Genomic DNA, 17806 nt, shown 5'->3' on the forward strand with positions numbered 1-17806 from the left:
TGGGTTTTTGTTTTGCAGTGTTAACAAAGCTGTGGGTCAGACTTTGGTGCCGGCACCCACAGCCCTTCCCCTGACGCTGCTGCTCCTGAGCAAAGCTCACGTGCCGGAAAAAAAACCTCAGCAGAGTGCGTCACCCAAAAGATGAATAGAGGAGCGAAGGTGATGTTCTGGGGGCTGACGAGGGGTGTGGGGGGGAGCTGCTGGTGTCGTTATTACCTGAAAAGTGGATTCGTGCCCGGCGTGCGATAAGCCAACCTTAACACGCTTGGGAGAAGTACTGTGTTTTATTCAGGTGCTCGTTGGATTTTCCACAAATCAAGCACCCCAAAGGGCAGGCCCAGTGGCCAAAGGGCACCCAAAGGTGCTTCTTTTATGCACAAAAATCACAGGTTCGTACTCTTCCAAAACCTATTAGATGCTGATCGGTCAGTGATTGCTACACGGTTATAATACAGATTACACAACGCTTTTATCACTAGGCGTGATGAGGGGAAGGGTCTTTAGGGTGAGCAGGGGTCGTTCTGACCCGGGGGCGTGTTTTTGAGGATTATAACGAAGTTAGTTCTCTTTAGGGCAGCCCCCCCCCCCCACCCAGCCCCGGCTCCGGACCCACGGGAGACCATTTCGCCCGCCTCGCCCTTCCCTCCCTCCCGGCTTCTTGGTGCCATTTTGCACCGGCCCTGCCCACGGGAGCCCCCCGACCGCCTCAGGAGGCGCCGGTGGAGCCCGCCGGGATGCCGGCGGCGGCGGGGACCGACCGAGCGGGGCCCGGGGCCGGGGCCGCCGTTCCGCTCCCTCACGCCCGCCGCGGCGCTTCCCGCCCAAGGGGAGAGCGGGGGCGTGGCCTGCGGCCCGGGACACAGCCTGGGGAGGCGTGGCTAGGGCCGTGGGGGCGCGGCCTGGGGTGGGCAGAGTCCGGGGATGGGGGCGTGGCCAGAGGCGATGGAGGCGTGGCCCGGGGCAGGTGGGAACGCGATCTGTTCCTCTGGGGGCGTGGCCTGATGCGACGGAGGCGTGGCCTGGGGCGAGTTGGGCGCGTGATCTGTTGCTATTGGGGGAGCGTGGGGTGTGGCATCGGGGGCGTGGCCTGGTGCCGGTCGGGCGCATGATCTGTTGTTATTGGGGGGGCGTGGCGCGGGGGTGGGGCGTGGCGCGTGGGCGTGGCCGGGGGAGTGGCTGCGCGCGGCCGCGCCGGCGCCCGGTGGCGGCGGCGGGATGGAGGAGGCGGAGGGGCTGCGGCAGCGCCGGGCCGCCCGCCCGCGGGTGCTCACCGAGGACAGCCCGGCGCAGGCGGCCGAGGAGGGCAGGTGGGGCCCGCCGCGGGGCCCCCGGGGGCGGGGAGGGCGGGAGGGAGGGCCCTGCCGTGCCCGCGGGGCGTGGGGCGTGGGGCGGGCCTAGCCCCGGCCTGAGGGGGACGTTGGGCCTGAGCCGGGCGAGGTTCGTCGTGGGTGTCCTGGGGGGCGAGGCCTCCCTGCCCCTCTCCCCCGTGGCAGCACGGGCTGGTGCGGGGGGGCCCCCGGGGGTGTCCCCCTCCCCGCACCCCCGGTCCCTGCTGGTTTGGAGGAGGGTTTGGGGCAGGGCCTGCGCGCCTGCTTCTGCCTGGGCGCGGGAAGAGCTTTTAACCAGAAAGCGGGGTTAATTTGTGGCTGGTTTTGTTGTTGGTTTGTTGGTTTGTTTGCTTTCCCAATGGGCCTGTTTAAGCACTGTTTATCTTCTGCTAGTCAAGTCATCCCATTGTGGCTCCCGCGGGTTTGTTATGGGCGTGATTAAGTGCTGTATAACGTGGCTAGTCTGTTTGTATCTGGCAATAGTTTAAAGAGCAATCTGCAGTTTAAAATCTAGTCCATACGTGTCTGAGGTAGGATAACCTTATAAACAGTGCATTTGTTCGTGGCTAAGTTAAAGAAGATTCCATTTACAATTTTCTGTTTAAGACTTTTATAAAAAAAACCCAAACAAACAACTGTATTGTAACTAAAGGCAATAGCTGCAATGAGAAAGTGATGGAATTTGCTTTGCCTTCCACTGAATAAAGTCATTGATGACTTGTAATGCTTAGGTTCACTATCGAGTGTGTCTCTTCTGATTTGAGCACCTTGCAGGTTCTTATCTGCCCTTCAGGGCAGACGGATTCATCCAGCAGAATGAAAGACTCTGTTTGGTGACTTGCACGTGTAGCCCCTGTTTTTGAAGGACGGCATCAGTATCTTTCAGCTTGAGAGACTGTTCCCCCTGGCTTCAGCCTCTCTTGGGAACTTTGCTCAAATCAGCTGAATTTCTAGGGCTCCAGCAATGACTCAGAGTCTCCACAGGTCCTGTTCTCATGAGACTGTCCTGCATGAAACCAACAGAAGAAATTCTGGCTGCCCTTTTTCTGGCTGGGAAGTGTGGCAGAAACCCTTGTTGCCAGTCGCTTTCCCCTCTGGCCCCCCAATAGTTCCTCTGCCAAGAGGAAGAGGCAGCCTGGGCTCCTGGCTGTGGTGACCCATAGCATCCTCTTGCCAGCCTACTGTCCTGTCTTCAGGAGCTGGGGCAGTGGCTTCTCTTTTTAGTTCCTGGTGACAACTAAATTGCTCTTGTTATAGCTGGAGCCCTGGTGAGTTGCATTATTGAGATTTGTGGCTGGAGTCCGTGTAGGGTTAATTATCGGAGACAAAACTAGCTAAGGATTTTTGTTTTGCTTCTCGGTGTTGATGAAACATCACTTCAGAGATTCTTTGCAGTGATCAGTCAGTGAAGTTGTTGGTATTCAATATTGGGTATGTTTTTGTTTTGGTTCCCTTTATAAGGATTCTGAGCAGCAGGCTTTTTAATTTTATTTTTCTTTAAGTTTTGGGGTTTTATTTAAATTCTTGTGGTTTCAGCAGTGTCTACAATAGGTCTTGCAGTTTGCAGGCTTGAAGTGTGAGCTTGCTTGTCATGTCATTCTTCATGCCATTTTCCGTTGTTGTCAATTCCTTGCAAGTTTGAATGACGATCAGAAATACGACCTTTACTTAAAGAATGCTTTCAGGAGCTTTAACTGAGTTGGCTTTGGCAGGTGAGCTCCCATTCATCTTTATCTGCTTCCTTTTGTGTGAGCTGTTCTCAGCTGTCACAAAGATGCTGACAGTACTTTTAGAGTATTGAGCCTTCATCTTTTGGAGGCCTGTGGAAGGACAAGGCTGACAGCTGAGGTCTTTGTGTAAACTTGGGGATCACGTCGTGTATCTACCACCCACTCCCCATTTCAAATCCAAGGGGAGACAGACTGGGAGGTGGTTGTTTCCTCGAGACATCTACTGTTAGACCAGGAAGCGCAGAATTCTTCTAATGAATTACAAGGGCAAGCTGGCTCTTAGGAAGTATGAAGAGGTCAGCGCAGGTGAGAAAGCCTGTTTGAAGCAGCTTCCCAGCCTGGCCCAGCTCAGACGGGGACAGACTCCGTGCTGTAACACTGCTGAAGTTCATGACGGGAATGCTGCGCTCTTGAGCGTGAGAAATAAAATCTCTTTTTTAGTATATCTGAGAGCAGGAATACTTGGGCATGCTGGTGGAAAGGAAGTAGGCTGGGGTGGCGAGTGCCCTGGGGGGGCTGGGGAAGGTTTGGTGGCCAGCAGCAGCAGTGCTAACGCCAGGTCTGGGAGCTGTCTGTGGCTTGGGGCTAGCAGCAGCGGCGGCGGCTCTTGGCTGTCAGCAGCCTGGTGAGCTGCACGGGGGGCTTGTGACAGCCCCGCTGGGTGCTCTGAGGAACTGGGGAGACTGGGGCAGGCCTCCAGCCTAACCCACTGCCAGAAGAGAGGGGCTGGCAGCAGCTGTGCCGGCGGGAAAGAGCCGTGAAGGATTGTGAACATTCCACCGTGCAAGCACTGACCGAAGGCAGGCCTGGCTCTGTTCCAGCTGATAATCCCCAAGGTTACCTTGGTGCTGATGTCCGTACTGCAAGCACATGTCCTCAGCTCCCCAGTTGTGATACTTGTGCTCTGGGCAGTCGTCCGTATGTCCTGCTGTCTGGGTGATTGGCTAACGAAGGACAAACCAGTGGAAGCGGTCCAGGGGTTAACACTGAGCTGTCAAGCGCTCTTTGCCTTTATTTAACTGATACTGCAAGGAGACTGGCTGGGCTGGGCCAGGGAATGGTTTGGAGGAGCTAAAATTGTGGGAGCTGCTTTTCTGGCTCAAGGTTAGGATTTGTCGAGCATGGCTCTGTGCTTGCTTCTGTAAATGCCTGATGGATGTCTCTAAACTCGTTGGGAACAAAACCTGCTTTTCTCCTGTGGAAGAAAAGCTTTTACTTCGTTGTTGTGTTTTGATGGGTAAATAGAAGTTACTTAATTTCTTTTGCGTCCTGGAGCTTGAGTTTCAAACCAATGTTCACAAGGTTAAGCAAGAATTCATTTAACTTCCTCTGACGTTTGTTTCATTGAACTTTTTCATCCAAAATTTGTGCTGGGATGGAAACCGTTGCCAAAACCGAAGATCAAGTTAAAGCCTCAACCAAACAACATCACCTCCCCACCCCTGTTCTTGGTGGTTTGCTTTTCTTTGCTGCTTTTTTTTTTTTTTCAGTTAGCTGTAACTTGCCACCTGTACATGAGAATACCCTGCCCCGCATGCTGCCAATGTGCTGACACTGGATAAATATCCCTTTCTCTTATCCTAATGAGGCCAAAATGGACCGTCAAGGTCATTCGGGATGGTGGTTGGGCAAAAGTATTTCTGTTTCCTTTTATGAAGAAAATAGGTTGCTAAAGAATTTTTAAAGACTATTGCATTTTAAAACAGCTTAGCATGTTAATCCTATTTCTTATCTGGTTTTGCAGTACGTACAGCAGCAAGGTGTTCCGTGTTACCTTCCTGACTTTGGCTGCGTCTCTAATTGTGCCCCTGCTTGCAGTAACTCTTCTCCTGGATTGTCCTATAGACCCTCAGCCTATAAGGTAAATTGCTGCTTTATTTTGAAATAAGTGTTATTGAATCATAACTTCTCAGATGCGTTCTGCTGGTTGGTTGGGTTTTTTCAGCAAACAGGAATCAACCGTGTAGAGTGGTTCTGACTGGGTGAGAAACTGGGGAGTGATTGCAGCCGTACCCATTGCCATGACTTGCTTTGCACACCCAGCCTGTTTCTGAGCCATCTTGTGCCGTTGCTTGTCACTGCTGATGGTTGAAGGAGCTGAATTACTTTCTTTGATCATTAATCTAGAAAATTATTTTCTGCTGTCTAAGCTGTCAGTGGAGCTTGTGATTACTTACGTGCACTCCTGCCTTCTGTGAGACAAGAACTGTGTTTTCCCTAAGGACCAGGCTGTACCCCCCCCCCCCCGTTATAGTTCTGTCAGGGGGAGACTGTTGATCTGAGGGTGGAAATTGAAATGGATAACCTGACCGAGTTGATTTGGTGCTTTGCACCGGTGGAACCATATGGCGATGTTATATTTAAATGCATTGTCTGAATTCATAAACATCTGAATCGAGGTCTGTATCAAATGTGTAGTGTAACAGTGAATAAACTACGTGAGAAAATGTGACCTGTGTCGGGAGAGGTTGTGTGTGAAATGCTGTGGCTGCTAGCATAGGGTTGGGTCAGGCTGTTTAGTGCTCCTGGCATTCTGAAGTAATCGAAAAAGCTCAGTCTGCTAAATATTTATGATCGACTTGATACTTCCTTAATGAAAAGGAACAACAAAACTGTAAATATCTCTAGAGTTGAAAAGCTGTTAATATGTTAGGGTACTATTTACCAGTCTTGCCAGCAGACTATTAGACATAAGCTGCCTCATTGCAAATCATAATGAAATGCTTTCTACTGTCATTGGGTTTAACAAAACCCAATTCCCTAAAATACACTGCACCTGAACAGTAATTCTGACAGGCAATAGGAGATGTCTGTCGTGCTTTTCTTATTACATAGTCCCCGTCTAATTCAGGATGACAGTATTCTGCATACTTATATTTCTTAAAGTCCATTTTACAAGGCCAGGAGAGCTATTCTTCCTACCCAAATCACTGGTTTATATTACTGTACATTCTTAATTAGCTTCTAGGCTTCACTGCCAGAAGTCTGCACCATAGATAGGATGATTCTGTGTGATGTTTATAAAGTGTAGAAAAAGCTCTAGGAGGTAGATGCTCTCTGAATCAATATCCCTTCAGTGGAAGAACATACAGAAATCTCATTTGCTGATAGTGATGTTATTCCTGTAAGCCACTGGAAATAATGAGGAATAGGAGGGGGGGAGAAAAAAGCAGATGTGATCTGTGAAATTCCTGCAACTCTGATTTATTTCAAGTTCTTTCTCTGTGAGCCTGTCTTGGATAATATTGATCCCAGGGAGGATTTTCTGCTTGCAGACACAACTGTCTGAAGTTCCCAGCAAATGAGGTCCTTATCTGGAGCCTGTTACCCTCCTCTGAAACTCCCGAACGCTTGGAAGAAGGGATGGAAAATGAATTTGTGTTAGCAACATGAAGACAACTGTGTTGTAAATCTTCTGTGGCCAGGAGCTAGTAATTCAGTTGGCTTTGCCACTGCAGTAATAAATACTTAAGGGAAAGTGTGCTGTCTGTAACCAGGCAGATAAAAGTATGTCTTTTTCTCTCCTTCTCCATTACTTGTGTTGTGAACCTGTTTTCCTCAATTGTCATGGCTTTTATAGTTTACAATTTAAGTTGGCTTTTTCTTCTCCCAGCCACTGAAGCTCTAGAAAATGTAATGATTTTCACCATATGAGCAGTAGAGTTGCAATGTGCTTGGAGACAAAGAGATCCTGGATCCTGTGAACCTGGGCAAATTTTGGACTCAAACCTCATCTTTTTAAGATTCTACAGGTGGAAGGCATTTGCTTATGGTCACATAAAGAGTTATGTAAAAAAAAAAAACAAAAATAAAAACAAAACAGTTTTAAAAAGTTGAAAAATTATTTCAAAACTTGGCCTGGGGAGCTTTAACATACTCTTGGGAAGAAATGCTTAATGAGCTTACCACCCCGGGCATGTATGTAGCTTTTAATAATAACTTGAAATCCTTAACTCATGAAGACTGAGGTGGTTTTTGTGTGAGTTGTTAAGAACCTAAGAGATTGAAACATTCGAGTTTGTCAGCACAGTTAAGGCTGGTTTTGAAGCACAGTGCTTTGGAGCCTGGTATTTACGTTGAAGCTGTGTAGGCTCTTGCTTCCTCCCTCCTCCGGATCTCTGTAGTCAGCTGGAACTCCAGTTGGCTTGAACGTGGCTATTTATGTGAATAAGTTGTTGCAAGTTTGTCTATTTGAGTTACTATTTTGTCTATTTGAGATTTCAGTTCAATACCCCTTCAGTTTATGTTTGAGTTGGTCTTGGTGGGAATGCACTCAAGTCATGGACAAGAATATACGTTTCAATACGGTACAGAAGCACGTGTATCCTCGTGCTTGAACTACGGGAACACTTATTTCCCTAGTGGTATGCTAATTAGTAATTAAAAATTATTTTTTATCCATGATGAAAATGCTGTACAGCATCAGATCTCTGTGTATTGTAAAATTTCAGGCTTTTAAATTTTAAACCCTTTTTTAAAGAATTTGCATCTCTTTACTCAGGAAAAATATTCTGGTATAAACAACTCATTCAGCTGAGTAAGAAAGTTGTTATTATTTTCTGTTGCGGCAATACAGAAATCCTTTGCCTTTGTGTCAGGTGGATGAACTGGGGATGTATTGGACTTGAAGATGTGTAGCTTTCCAGATACGTCTTAGGAACACATAACTGCAACTTTTCTGATCAGCAGAACCAGAAAATGTTGATCCTTGATGAACAAGAGTTAATTTTTCAGCTTGTCAGCTGTGTTTTCTTTTTTGGAATACGCTGTATGTAAAGCATAGGTCAGGTTTGCAGGAGTTGGCCAACTAGGGCAAAACCAATCCAATATGTTGCTCAAGAGTGTTTGCAGATTTGTGCAAAGGATCATGAGGTCTGTGTTGTGTTTTGCAGTTTGAAGGAACCTCCCCTCCTGGCGGGTGTGCTAGAGCCCAACACCAAGTTGCGTAAAGCTGAGCGGTTGTGGGAAGATGAGCTGGTCGGACCGGAGTCTGTTGTCAATATTGGGGGTAAGCACTGACAAAATCAGCTTTTGAAGAAGGGTCTTTAAATGTAGCTCCATTGATAAGGGTTTGTTCAGCGATATAGCTCTTAGATAACAAACGCTGGAAGTTATTTTGGATGTGCAGGTTTTTTCAAAACATAATTGTGCTGTGCAGCAAAACCTGGCTGTTATATACTGCTTTTCTCCTCTTTCCCCAGTATAAAATAAATCTTGTTGCCAGAATAAAAAATCCCCATCTTTCAGGACTGAAAGCATCAGCAGTGTAGTCAGGGGCTACTTATGTTTGAGTAAGCAGTCCCATTTTTCATTTGGCTAGCTCTTAACTGGGAATTAATATTTACAGGGTACTATTTACTCTTTTAAGGCTCGTTGCCTCTGAGGGAGCTGAGTTTTGTGGTTGTAATTTTTGTTTATATGACAGAAAAAAAAAAAAATCTACAATTGATAAATAGCATATTTCTATTTCAGTGCCGTTGCATGCATTCCAGGTGCCACCCTATACTTCTCTCTTGCGGCCCGTGTGTTCTCCCCACATCACAAACCTCTGCCACCTCTGAGCAGTTTCTTAACGAGGTGGCTAAACTTGTAATGCATGACGCCCACTTAGAAACCAGCTTTGTGCAGGGGCTGTTCCCTGTGCCTCCTGGAGGGGGGTAGGGCTAGAAGCGACTCTTGACATGAATCCTTGACTGTTTTAACGTGCAGAGGAGGGGGTGTGGGAGTTGGGGTGTGGGAGTTGCAAGCAAGGCCCTTACTGAAACATCCTTCAGTACCAGAGGTTCTCAGTAGCCATATCGTTTATTTTCCTTCTGCTATATCTTCTAACACCTTCATAAAATATTTTTTTTAAGACTATTTTACCCATCAAGAAACTATTGTAAAATCTTTCCTCAGATTATGCTTTTTCTACCTACCTCTGTTAACAGTATGCCAAAACGATTCCCTGAAGCCACTGATTCTTTTCTCTTACCTAATTTCATCAATCTCATTGGAAACTCATTAAGGAGACCTTACTGAAAAGAACAACTGACCTATGGGTGAAATAATCTGACCGGGACGTTTTTTATGAATAAAGTTGAAATCTTCTTATTCCCTTTTAAAAGGGTAATTACCAAACTTAAAACTTCAGTTACATTGGAGATGGAAGAGTCCAAGCAATGGGCTCTACTAATCCAGCGGTCCTTCATTTGGTTATGTGGAAAAGTTTCTGTGTTGTTTGTATTCATTGAATCTGTTTTATATTCTCACGTGGCTTGGTGTGGATACAGTAATTTGTCAGTGCTTTTGGGTGGCTGTTTGGTTTTTATGGTTTTTGTAATCCTTCTCCAGAAGGGGTACGATCTGAGCATTGGCAGGTGTCCAGCAGCCTCTGTGGACTGTATCAGAACAAGAAGTGTTATTTAGTCAGTCTCTCACTGCAGAGTGGTAAGATGGATGCAGTGCCCGATCATATTTTATGATGTTGTAGAAATTTACCCAGAGGGCTCAATCCAGTGACTACCCATTAAGTTGTTGCATCCACCTTTAACCAAGGATTTGGACCACATATGGGTAAAAAGCTTCATATCCCATATTCATAGCTCCTAAGGCTTAAATCCTTCTTCTTCTTTCTGAGTTGGAAGAAATCTAACCACATACTATTATTTGCCTTCATCTTTCCCCTTCCCTCTCTTTTGCTATGACTGAAGAAGACTGTTACTTCACTATATCTTAAACATGAATGCTTTTTCATGCTAGTAGAAGGGTGTTTGCCACTACAGTTCTGTGATCCAGCTAATCACACCGGTTGTTTTTGCAGATGTGCTGTTTACTGGGACAGCTGATGGGAAGATTATCAAAATTGAAGATGGGGAGATACAAACAATAGCCAGAATTGGCCATGGTCCTTGTGGTGAGTGACGGCTCCTGAACATAGTGTACCTAAGAGCATCTGGGGCAGGGCTGGTGGTGATTAAACTGGTGTTCTGTCTGGATTGCTCATGCAAGTGCCTGTCTTCCTCTGTAGAGATCTGTAACAGAAATATCAATATATTTGTATGAATGGAGTACGAGTGGAAATATGTATATAAGCACTGGAAGGAACAGCAGAACAAAGGGCCAAAAGAATGGGAATGGGTGCTCTTGATAACAAAGGACACTGTTCCCAGCGGTAAAATTCAGGCATGTGGGTTTTTGGTGTCACGACTGCAAGGCCTGCACTGGTCAGGCTGCAGCATGGATGACTTGTCGGTAGAAGATCCTGCAACTTAACACTGGGAGGAAGATGAGGTTGAAGTGCATCACAAATAACATTGCTTTTCCTGTTAGTCCATCTAGAGAAAAGCACGTTTTCTAAACAAGAGAAAAATGGGCAGCAACCTGGCCTAATATTTCTGGAAGCTGAAGTCAGCAAGATTCTGAGGTGAAGGGCCACCCCATAAAATCTGAGGACTCCTAAACAAGTGTGAGTGAAGGAGCTCTGAGATAATGTGTGAGTGGGAAAGATCAACTTATTTAGAGACTTTTGAAAATAAATATCACCTTCCCCACCTACAGAATTTTGCCTTTCATTTTGTTGTACTAATTTCCCTTCCTCTGTTTGTAAGTACGGTGGGCGGCTGTGGTGGCTGCACCTGCTTTAGCAGAGATCTTCCATTGGTCATAATATTTATGTTTTCTCACTGCTAAATTGCAGTTGTTTCTTGTTGAATTCCATGCCTCCTTCTGAACCACTTATTCGCCTCAATTAATGAGGTTTCTGGAACTGAGTGAGGAGAAACTGGTAGTGGCTTGTTTATTAACAGAACCATCCCTTTTGGGAAGTTTAGCATTGGCCGTCTCGGTGCTGCCTGGGCAGAGGGAGAAGCCTGGCTGGTGGTTTTGGGGACTGTGGGTGGTTTTGTTTGTGGTAACAGGGGAGAAGCTTACCCGAGGTTCTGCAGCCCTGCACTGTTTGCCAGTTAGACAGGAATTACGGGCAGGAACCGTTGTGGTTTTTTATGGCAGCTCACATTGACACATCCATCATTTTGGCTATGGAATTTTACGTGGGTGTTCCCATGCTTGGGCTCGGGGCTGATTTGGGAGCGCTCCGGGCTGCCGAGCGGGTAGGAGGACAGCCAGGGGAGTCTGCTGTTAGCTGATGGGAAGCTGGACTTCCAGCTGCTGCGTAGGCATGAAGGGGCGTTGGGATGGGTACGAGGAATCACCTTCCCGCTGCTCATTTCCATTGGGCTTGTACAGCCTGGGGGAGGTGGGAGGACTACACTGCCCAATTTCTTTGGGGCCAGAGAGGTCGTGGGGAGCCGTGACTTGCATCTTGCCCTCCTTGAGCTGGGGAGGGAAGTGAAAAGGCAGTAGCTGACTACCTTCTCCAGAAGTTTCTAATTTTTCAAACTACAGATGTTTTGAAGTTCATAGTTCTTCAGGACTCAAGTAGACAATTTTTTTAGATTTGCAGTATTTCCCTTCCTCCTCGTATAGAAGTCTTCAGTGTTCGTGTCTTGAGAAGCTGGCTGCTTCATTGGACCTTTCCAGAAAAGGAGGGTTCCAAGATGTGTGTGTGTGTTTTTGTCTGTTTGTTAGTTTGTTTGTTTGTTTTCATTTATTTAAAAAGTAAAAGAAAAAGAGACCCTCAGTAAAACTGATTCTGAGAAGGAGCATTTAGTTAAATCCAATTTTCTGACATTCTGCCTGGGCAGCTGTTGGCTAGCTACCAGCCTGGCAAATTATATGATTATCTCTAGATAGGTGAAAACATGGGGAATATCTCTTTCACTCACACCTAGGAAAGTAAGAATCATTTCTTTGATGAATATGTGTGGTGCTGGCTGTAGAGTTTTGGTAAGCTACAGTTTGACATCTGTAGGTTGCCTGAATGCCTTGTATTTATTTAAATTTGGAAAACCATTTTAAAATTGTTTCCTAAGGGACCCGTGAAGATGAGCCAACGTGCGGAAGACCACTCGGCATCAGAGTGGGGCCAAATAACACCCTTTTTGTGGCGGATGCTTATTATGGACTCTGTGAAGTAAATCCTGGTACAGGTATGACTTTCCTGCTCAGAAGTTCCCTTCCCCTGACAAATCTGGGCTTCGTTTGCCATTTTGCCAGCCACGGTAGACAAAACAATGCCTGCCTTCTTTATACAGTGGTTTGGAGCTGTCTGGATGAAATATGCCGTGCAAGAACTTGATGTTTATTTTCTTGTAGCAATCACTTCCTTTCCTTATCTGTCTGGCTGAATCAGTTTTACCAGTGGCTTATCTGCTGGTGACATACGCTTTTGGTTGTCAAAATTGGTACCTCAGGATCCATAAATAAAGCTCTGCGTAGCAGTTTCAGTTTTCATAAAGGGAAAAAAAACATTGCTGTTACATAAACTTTTTGTCACGTTTGCTGTACTTTTGCTTCTGCCTTGATCTCAGAGTGTGGTAGTGCAGAGCTCTTAACTTCCCTGTAACCCCAATCTATAGAAAGTGAAGAAAGATGCCTTTTGGTGCGGCTGAAGGTCAAGTGGCTTGTTCCTGCTGAGAAAGGCACTGTTGCATTGTGCCCTTCGTACGTTCCTGAGCCAGATCTCAGTTTTATGAGCTGTGCAGGCAGAAAATAATAGTTGCTTTCATGTGGGGTCAATTTGCTGACAGTTTACATCTCCAAATTGACTACAGGTGGGGAGAGGGAGGCTAGCCAAATGCTGGGTGAGATGTAGCTGAAGGGTTTAGGCTGTGTGGCTCTGGGAGGGTGTGATCAGACAGCTGCCCTGTTAGCTCAGTCGTGACCAAAACAAGCAAACCAAGCAACCGAATCCCATGCCCAAGGGTGACTTCAATAGATTTTGGTTAATTTTTAGAGATTTGACCTTAACAGTTTGCCCGGTAATATGTGGCGGAGCTGACTGTGGCAGAGCAGTTTTGTGAACATGCTGATGTTTTAATGTTTAGAAAGTACTACTTTTTGTTCCTACACATTTATGGGGAAAGAGGGAGTAGCGATTGGTTTGCCTGCACCCTTCTACAAGGTCGGCACATGAGTTTGCACTTGGTTTCACAGGAGTTTCAGAAATGTGAAAAGTCTGGCACTTATCAATAGGGGACGTCATCTACTGTTTCAGTTTTTCTGAAGACTCATTTTTTCCTGGTCATTCATGTTCAGTGTTGAGTCTTTCCATTACAACCTAAAACCTTATTACATGCGTGATGGAAAAAATGGAAAAAGTGTGAAGTGCCTGCTAATTTCATGTTTGCATTTAACTCCTTTCCAAGGCAGGACATACAAAAGACAAAAGCTTGTCTTGTGTGTCTTTTTCTACCCTCCCCCCTCTCCCTCCCCCCCCTCCTTTTTGTAACCAGGTGAAACAAAGACGCTTGTGTCAACCAAAACACTAATTGAAGGTCAGAAGTTGTCATTTGTGAATGACCTTACAGTGACCCAGGATGGGAGGAAAATTTACTTCACCGACTCCAGTAGCAAATGGCAAAGACGAGACTACTTATATTTGATTATGGAAGCCACAGATGATGGGCGGCAAGTATCTCTTCCCAAGGCATGTAACTTACTGTAAGCTCAGCTGTAGGAATGGACTTCATCACTTCCTCGGTCTTCAAGTTTTTTTTCTTTATAAACCACCTGTGCAAACACTGCACTGCCCAGGAGAGGGTGAGAGAATGTGTGGATGTTGCTAATGAGACCTGCAGCGAGATAAATGACATTCCTCTCTTTCCTTCAGAGGACTTGCGTGGAGCATCTGTTTTAAAAGGAAGGGTCTTAGCATTACCTAACTCCTTCATGGATGCTGCCAGTCTGAAGTGGCTTAGTATTTCTCCCGTGTTTGTAAACAAGTGCTTCCTGGCTAGTCTGCCCTTTAAAGTTAGGTGAAATGCATGTGAGAGAAGAGAGGATGCCTTGAGAATGAAACCAAGATGAATAAATGTTTTGTCTTCACTCAAAGCTGTATATAATGCTCTCTTTTTAGCCTGCTTGAATATGACACAGTAACAAAAGAAGTCAAAGTCTTAATGGTGGGGCTGAGGTTTCCCAATGGTGTCCAGCTCTCCCCTGCGGAAGACTTTGTCCTGGTGCAGGAGACAACCATGGCTAGAATCAGGAGGTGAGTATGACTTTCCTGAAATGATTGCTGTTCTCTGTTTAGAAATTGTTTAAATAAATGAGTTGAAGAAACCTTACACTCTATTCATGCCTAGTTATCAATGGCAAAGAAAGTGGCCTTCCTCAATACTCAGTTTTTCCCGTCACTGTGAACATCTGGACTGCATAATCTTTCTGTCATGGTCTCCCTGAGCATAGTGGAGTAAGCTGATTTTTTCTGGGAAGAGGAACGTGGCTGTGCTGTACTTCCCTGTACCAAAATAAAGGGGGGAAAAAAATATTACCTTTATTTTTTGAAGTGAATTCCTTTTGGGACTTTTATTTATTACTTAGACTGCTTGAGTTAAGATGTCCTAATCCTACTATCTATAACTTTCAGGTATTATGTGTCTGGGCTGATGAAAGGTGGAGCAGATATGTTTGTTGAGAATATGCCGGGTCTTCCAGATAATATCAGGTTAAGCAGCTCTGGAGGATATTGGGTAGCTATGTCAGCTGTCCGGCCCAATCCTGGATTTTCTTTATTGGATTTCTTGTCTGAAAAACCATGGATCAAAAGGATGATATTTAAGGTAAAAAACATATATTTATTAAAAAGATTTTTTTTAAAAAAATCACCTTTAGTATACGAATGGAAGTGATAAATATCTGTCCTGCTTCTTCTTCTTCAGAGGAAGATTTTAAAAACATTTTAAGTGCCGTGGTTAAAACTGTTGTGGTTGTCCCCGGGTAGAACAGTCCGTATATATTCACAGGCAGTAAAACTAACAGTTGCTTCTCTGAGTAGCAGGCACACACACCTTAGGTTGCCTTCCCTCTTGACCTCAGGAGAGAAAAAGAGCCTGTCTCTGCCCTAGCCAGGCAGCAACACGGGGTCCCCAGGCGGCTCTGTGAAGACTTCCCCTCTGTGCCTGCGGTGCCCAAACTGCCCCTGCCGCGTGTCGGGAGAGCGCTTGGGAAGCCTCGCCAGTTCTAAGGACTGCTCCGGGCGTCCCAGGGGGCAGGGGGCATGTTTTGTGTATGCTGCCAAGTGACACTTTGTTCTGACTCAGTGTGCCTGCGGTTACCTCGCAGCCCCCCGTCGGGATGGGGGTGAGCGAGGAGGAGGTACTTGGTAAGGGGTATCTGGCACTAAAGAAGCGGCGCGGTGCTTTTTAAGCAGTGAGCAAGACTTGAAAATACTTCTCAAAAAAAAAAAACCAAAATAATAAACGAGCAGTGTTTAGGCTAGAAGCGCCCTTTCGGCCGGACGAACCCTGTGCTGTCCCCTGGTGCAGCGCAGGAGCCTGGAGGAGCTGCTGCTCGGGGAGCAGAGCATGCTGGCTGCTGCTGGGCACCGGGAGGGCTCCTGCGTGGGGCTCCCGTCAGCCTAGGGCTGCAGCTGCTGGTCTTTTTTTTTTTTTTAAGGTTGGCTTTTTGGGTGTTAACATGCTGAGCCTGTGTAATAGTGTTCACCCACAATGTGTGTTTATGCTCTTAGCTACTCTTGCCACGGAGTGTGGAATGGTCTTCGACTCTATCGCTGTCTGAGATCAAATTACGGAGAACAAAATATTTGGTTGTTAATTTTCTTTTTTTTTTTTTTTTTTTTTTCTTCTTTTCTTTTTCTTTCAGTTGCTGAGTCAGGAAACGGTGACAAAGTTTGTGCCCAAATACAGCCTTGTTGTTGAACTCAGTGAGACAGGATCCTACAGGAGAAGCTTTCACGATCCCGGTGGAGTGACGGTATCTTATGTTAGCGAGGCACACGAGCACGATGGATATCTTTATCTGGGCTCCTTCCGGTCTCCATTTCTTTGCCGACTTAACCTTCAGCATGTTTAACTGTCCATCCATGATAAAGTGCCACCGTCCTATAGTGCCCCAGTGGTATGAAGGAAGCATGTGCTCGAGGCGTTGTGTGACCGAGGACAAAAAGGGGAAGTCTGTTAAGGAGCAGTAGCGGTGTTCCGTTGCCATAGGAGAAAAGTACAGCTTGCTGTACCCGTCCTTTTCCTCCGTTTGACTGCTCTTGCTTTGGAGTTGACACCCATAATTATTAATATCTGAGGAGTATGGTGGGGCGTCTTCATACAGTTATGTGCTCCTTAAAGAAAATGCATTGCTTTTCCATGCCCGGCCCTGTTTGGAGTCATCTGAAACAGACATCATCTGTCATCTTTAATGTAACTGTATGTTTCCTTACACTGGAAGGACGTGTGATGTGTAGAATTTAATTGTTTGTGATTTGGATTGAAGAGGATGTCTTGCATGTGTTTATTTCTGGTTTAGAGCCTCCTGTTTAGGAGTGATTACGGTGCATGTTCTCATGTCATAACATGGTGCTGTGGTAGAGGCAGCGACATCCAGAACATGCCTAGAAATCCAGTTACACCATTTGGGTTTCTTCAGTTCCAGCCTGTGTAATCAACATCAGACGCTACAGTGAACTGTTAATCAACATGCAGAATCAAATTTGATCGTTATCTGTGGACTCCTGTGTTTCTTTATAGCACTGTAGTCAGGTGGTGAATGAAAGTTGCATTTTCTGTTATTAAAGACTGGTTCCAGCGGGTTTAGAAAGGGTCACCTGTCGTATTTTCTCTGTGTTTAGCAGGTCCTGTAAGTCTCCTATTCATCGCGTAGGTGGCCGTTCCTGAGAGGCATGGGAGGGAGGAGGCCCAGCTGCAGGAATCCTTTTTAGCGTGCTTTTTATGAAGAACTAGCAAGGGTTTTGGGGAAGGTTGATGTCTGAAGATGGTTGTGGACTGAAAGGGCCCCTGTAAAATCTAGTAATACTGGATGAGGAAGGCTTCGGTGGAAAATCTTGGAATGTGGTAGTAAGTCATGGATGCTTTCTGGCATCTCCAGAGAAAATGCCTTGCTTCCTCTCTTGACAGATACTCTGCTCAATAAATCCAGAGAATGCTTTTCTGTCAACTGCTACAAAGGAAGGTCTGCCGTTACATTTTAAATAAAAGGTCTTGCATCTTGCGGAAGCAACCCCTTTAGTTCTTCAGCTGTGTGATTTAGTGGAATTGATTCATGCTTTGGGATTGAAGACTCTGCTGCTCTCTTTTTCTGCCACTGGGTGATAGTCAAACATAAACTTACGCTATAGCTCAATTTTTGCTCACGGGAAAAGGAACTAACCAAGATTTGCTTGATACATTGTGAAAAGCACCAGAGAAGGGGAAGACCCAGTTCAAAATACCATCTGCTTTCCCTGGCCTTCTGTGCCTGTCTCTAATAATGGAGGGATATGCAAAAGAAAGTGATTCTTTTCTGTCAGCTTGTTGTGTGTTACTGCCAGGGCGCAGCAGTCCTGTGGCAAGCAGCTGGTGGCTGCTGGATCAGGCTGACGTGTTCCTGTCCAGGGCAGGGGCTGCAAACTCTTCTGCTTGTCCTGGTGGTTTAGGGGGTTTGGGAGGGAGCTCGGTAAGAGACAGAAGCAGCCTGGTAGATGAGTTGCTGTAGGCTCTGACCTTCGGTCCAGCTGAGCCCTATCTTAATAGTTTGTGGCCAGAGATGAAGTGGCCCTGCGATAGGTTTGAAAGGCTGGAGCCTGCAGACTTGTTGCTGTGGGAACTGGGAAGGGCTGAGAATGGGACGTGCTTGTGATGCCTCTTTCTGGGAAAACCCAGCGCGGGGCAGGCTGTTTGAACAGCAGCTGGTTAG

The 17806-nt window shown here is 46.2% G+C and overlaps 1 protein-coding gene across 1 annotated transcript; it reads left to right on the forward strand.

Moving 5' to 3' along the window:
- The first annotated feature begins 1153 nt into the window (after positions 1 to 1153).
- LOC104357461 (adipocyte plasma membrane associated protein) lies at positions 1154 to 16707 on the forward strand. Its single transcript, XM_042789712.1, has 9 exons — positions 1154 to 1307; positions 4803 to 4919; positions 7951 to 8066; positions 9861 to 9953; positions 11971 to 12087; positions 13393 to 13567; positions 14016 to 14150; positions 14529 to 14721; positions 15764 to 16707. The coding sequence occupies exons 1-9, from the start codon at positions 1216 to 1218 to the stop codon at positions 15971 to 15973; spliced, it is 1248 nt and encodes a 415-aa protein (XP_042645646.1). The 5' UTR covers positions 1154 to 1215; the 3' UTR covers positions 15974 to 16707.
- Positions 16708 to 17806: the final 1099 nt, after the last annotated feature.

This window comes from Tyto alba, unplaced genomic scaffold (genome assembly GCF_018691265.1).
Source record: "Tyto alba isolate M040663 unplaced genomic scaffold, T.alba_DEE_v4.0 Super-Scaffold_16, whole genome shotgun sequence".
NCBI classification, from domain to species: Eukaryota; Metazoa; Chordata; class Aves; order Strigiformes; family Tytonidae; genus Tyto; species Tyto alba.

Coding starts and splice junctions, on each gene's coding strand:
- LOC104357461 (XM_042789712.1), top strand. CDS start 1,216: ATGGAGGAGGCGGAGGGGCTGCGGCAGCGCCGGGCCGCCCGCCCGCGG. Junction 8,067..9,860: donor GTCTGTTGTCAATATTGGGG/GTAAGCACTGAC, acceptor TTGTTTTTGCAG/ATGTGCTGTTTACTGGGACA. Junction 13,568..14,015: donor GAAGCCACAGATGATGGGCG/GCAAGTATCTCT, acceptor CTCTCTTTTTAG/CCTGCTTGAATATGACACAG.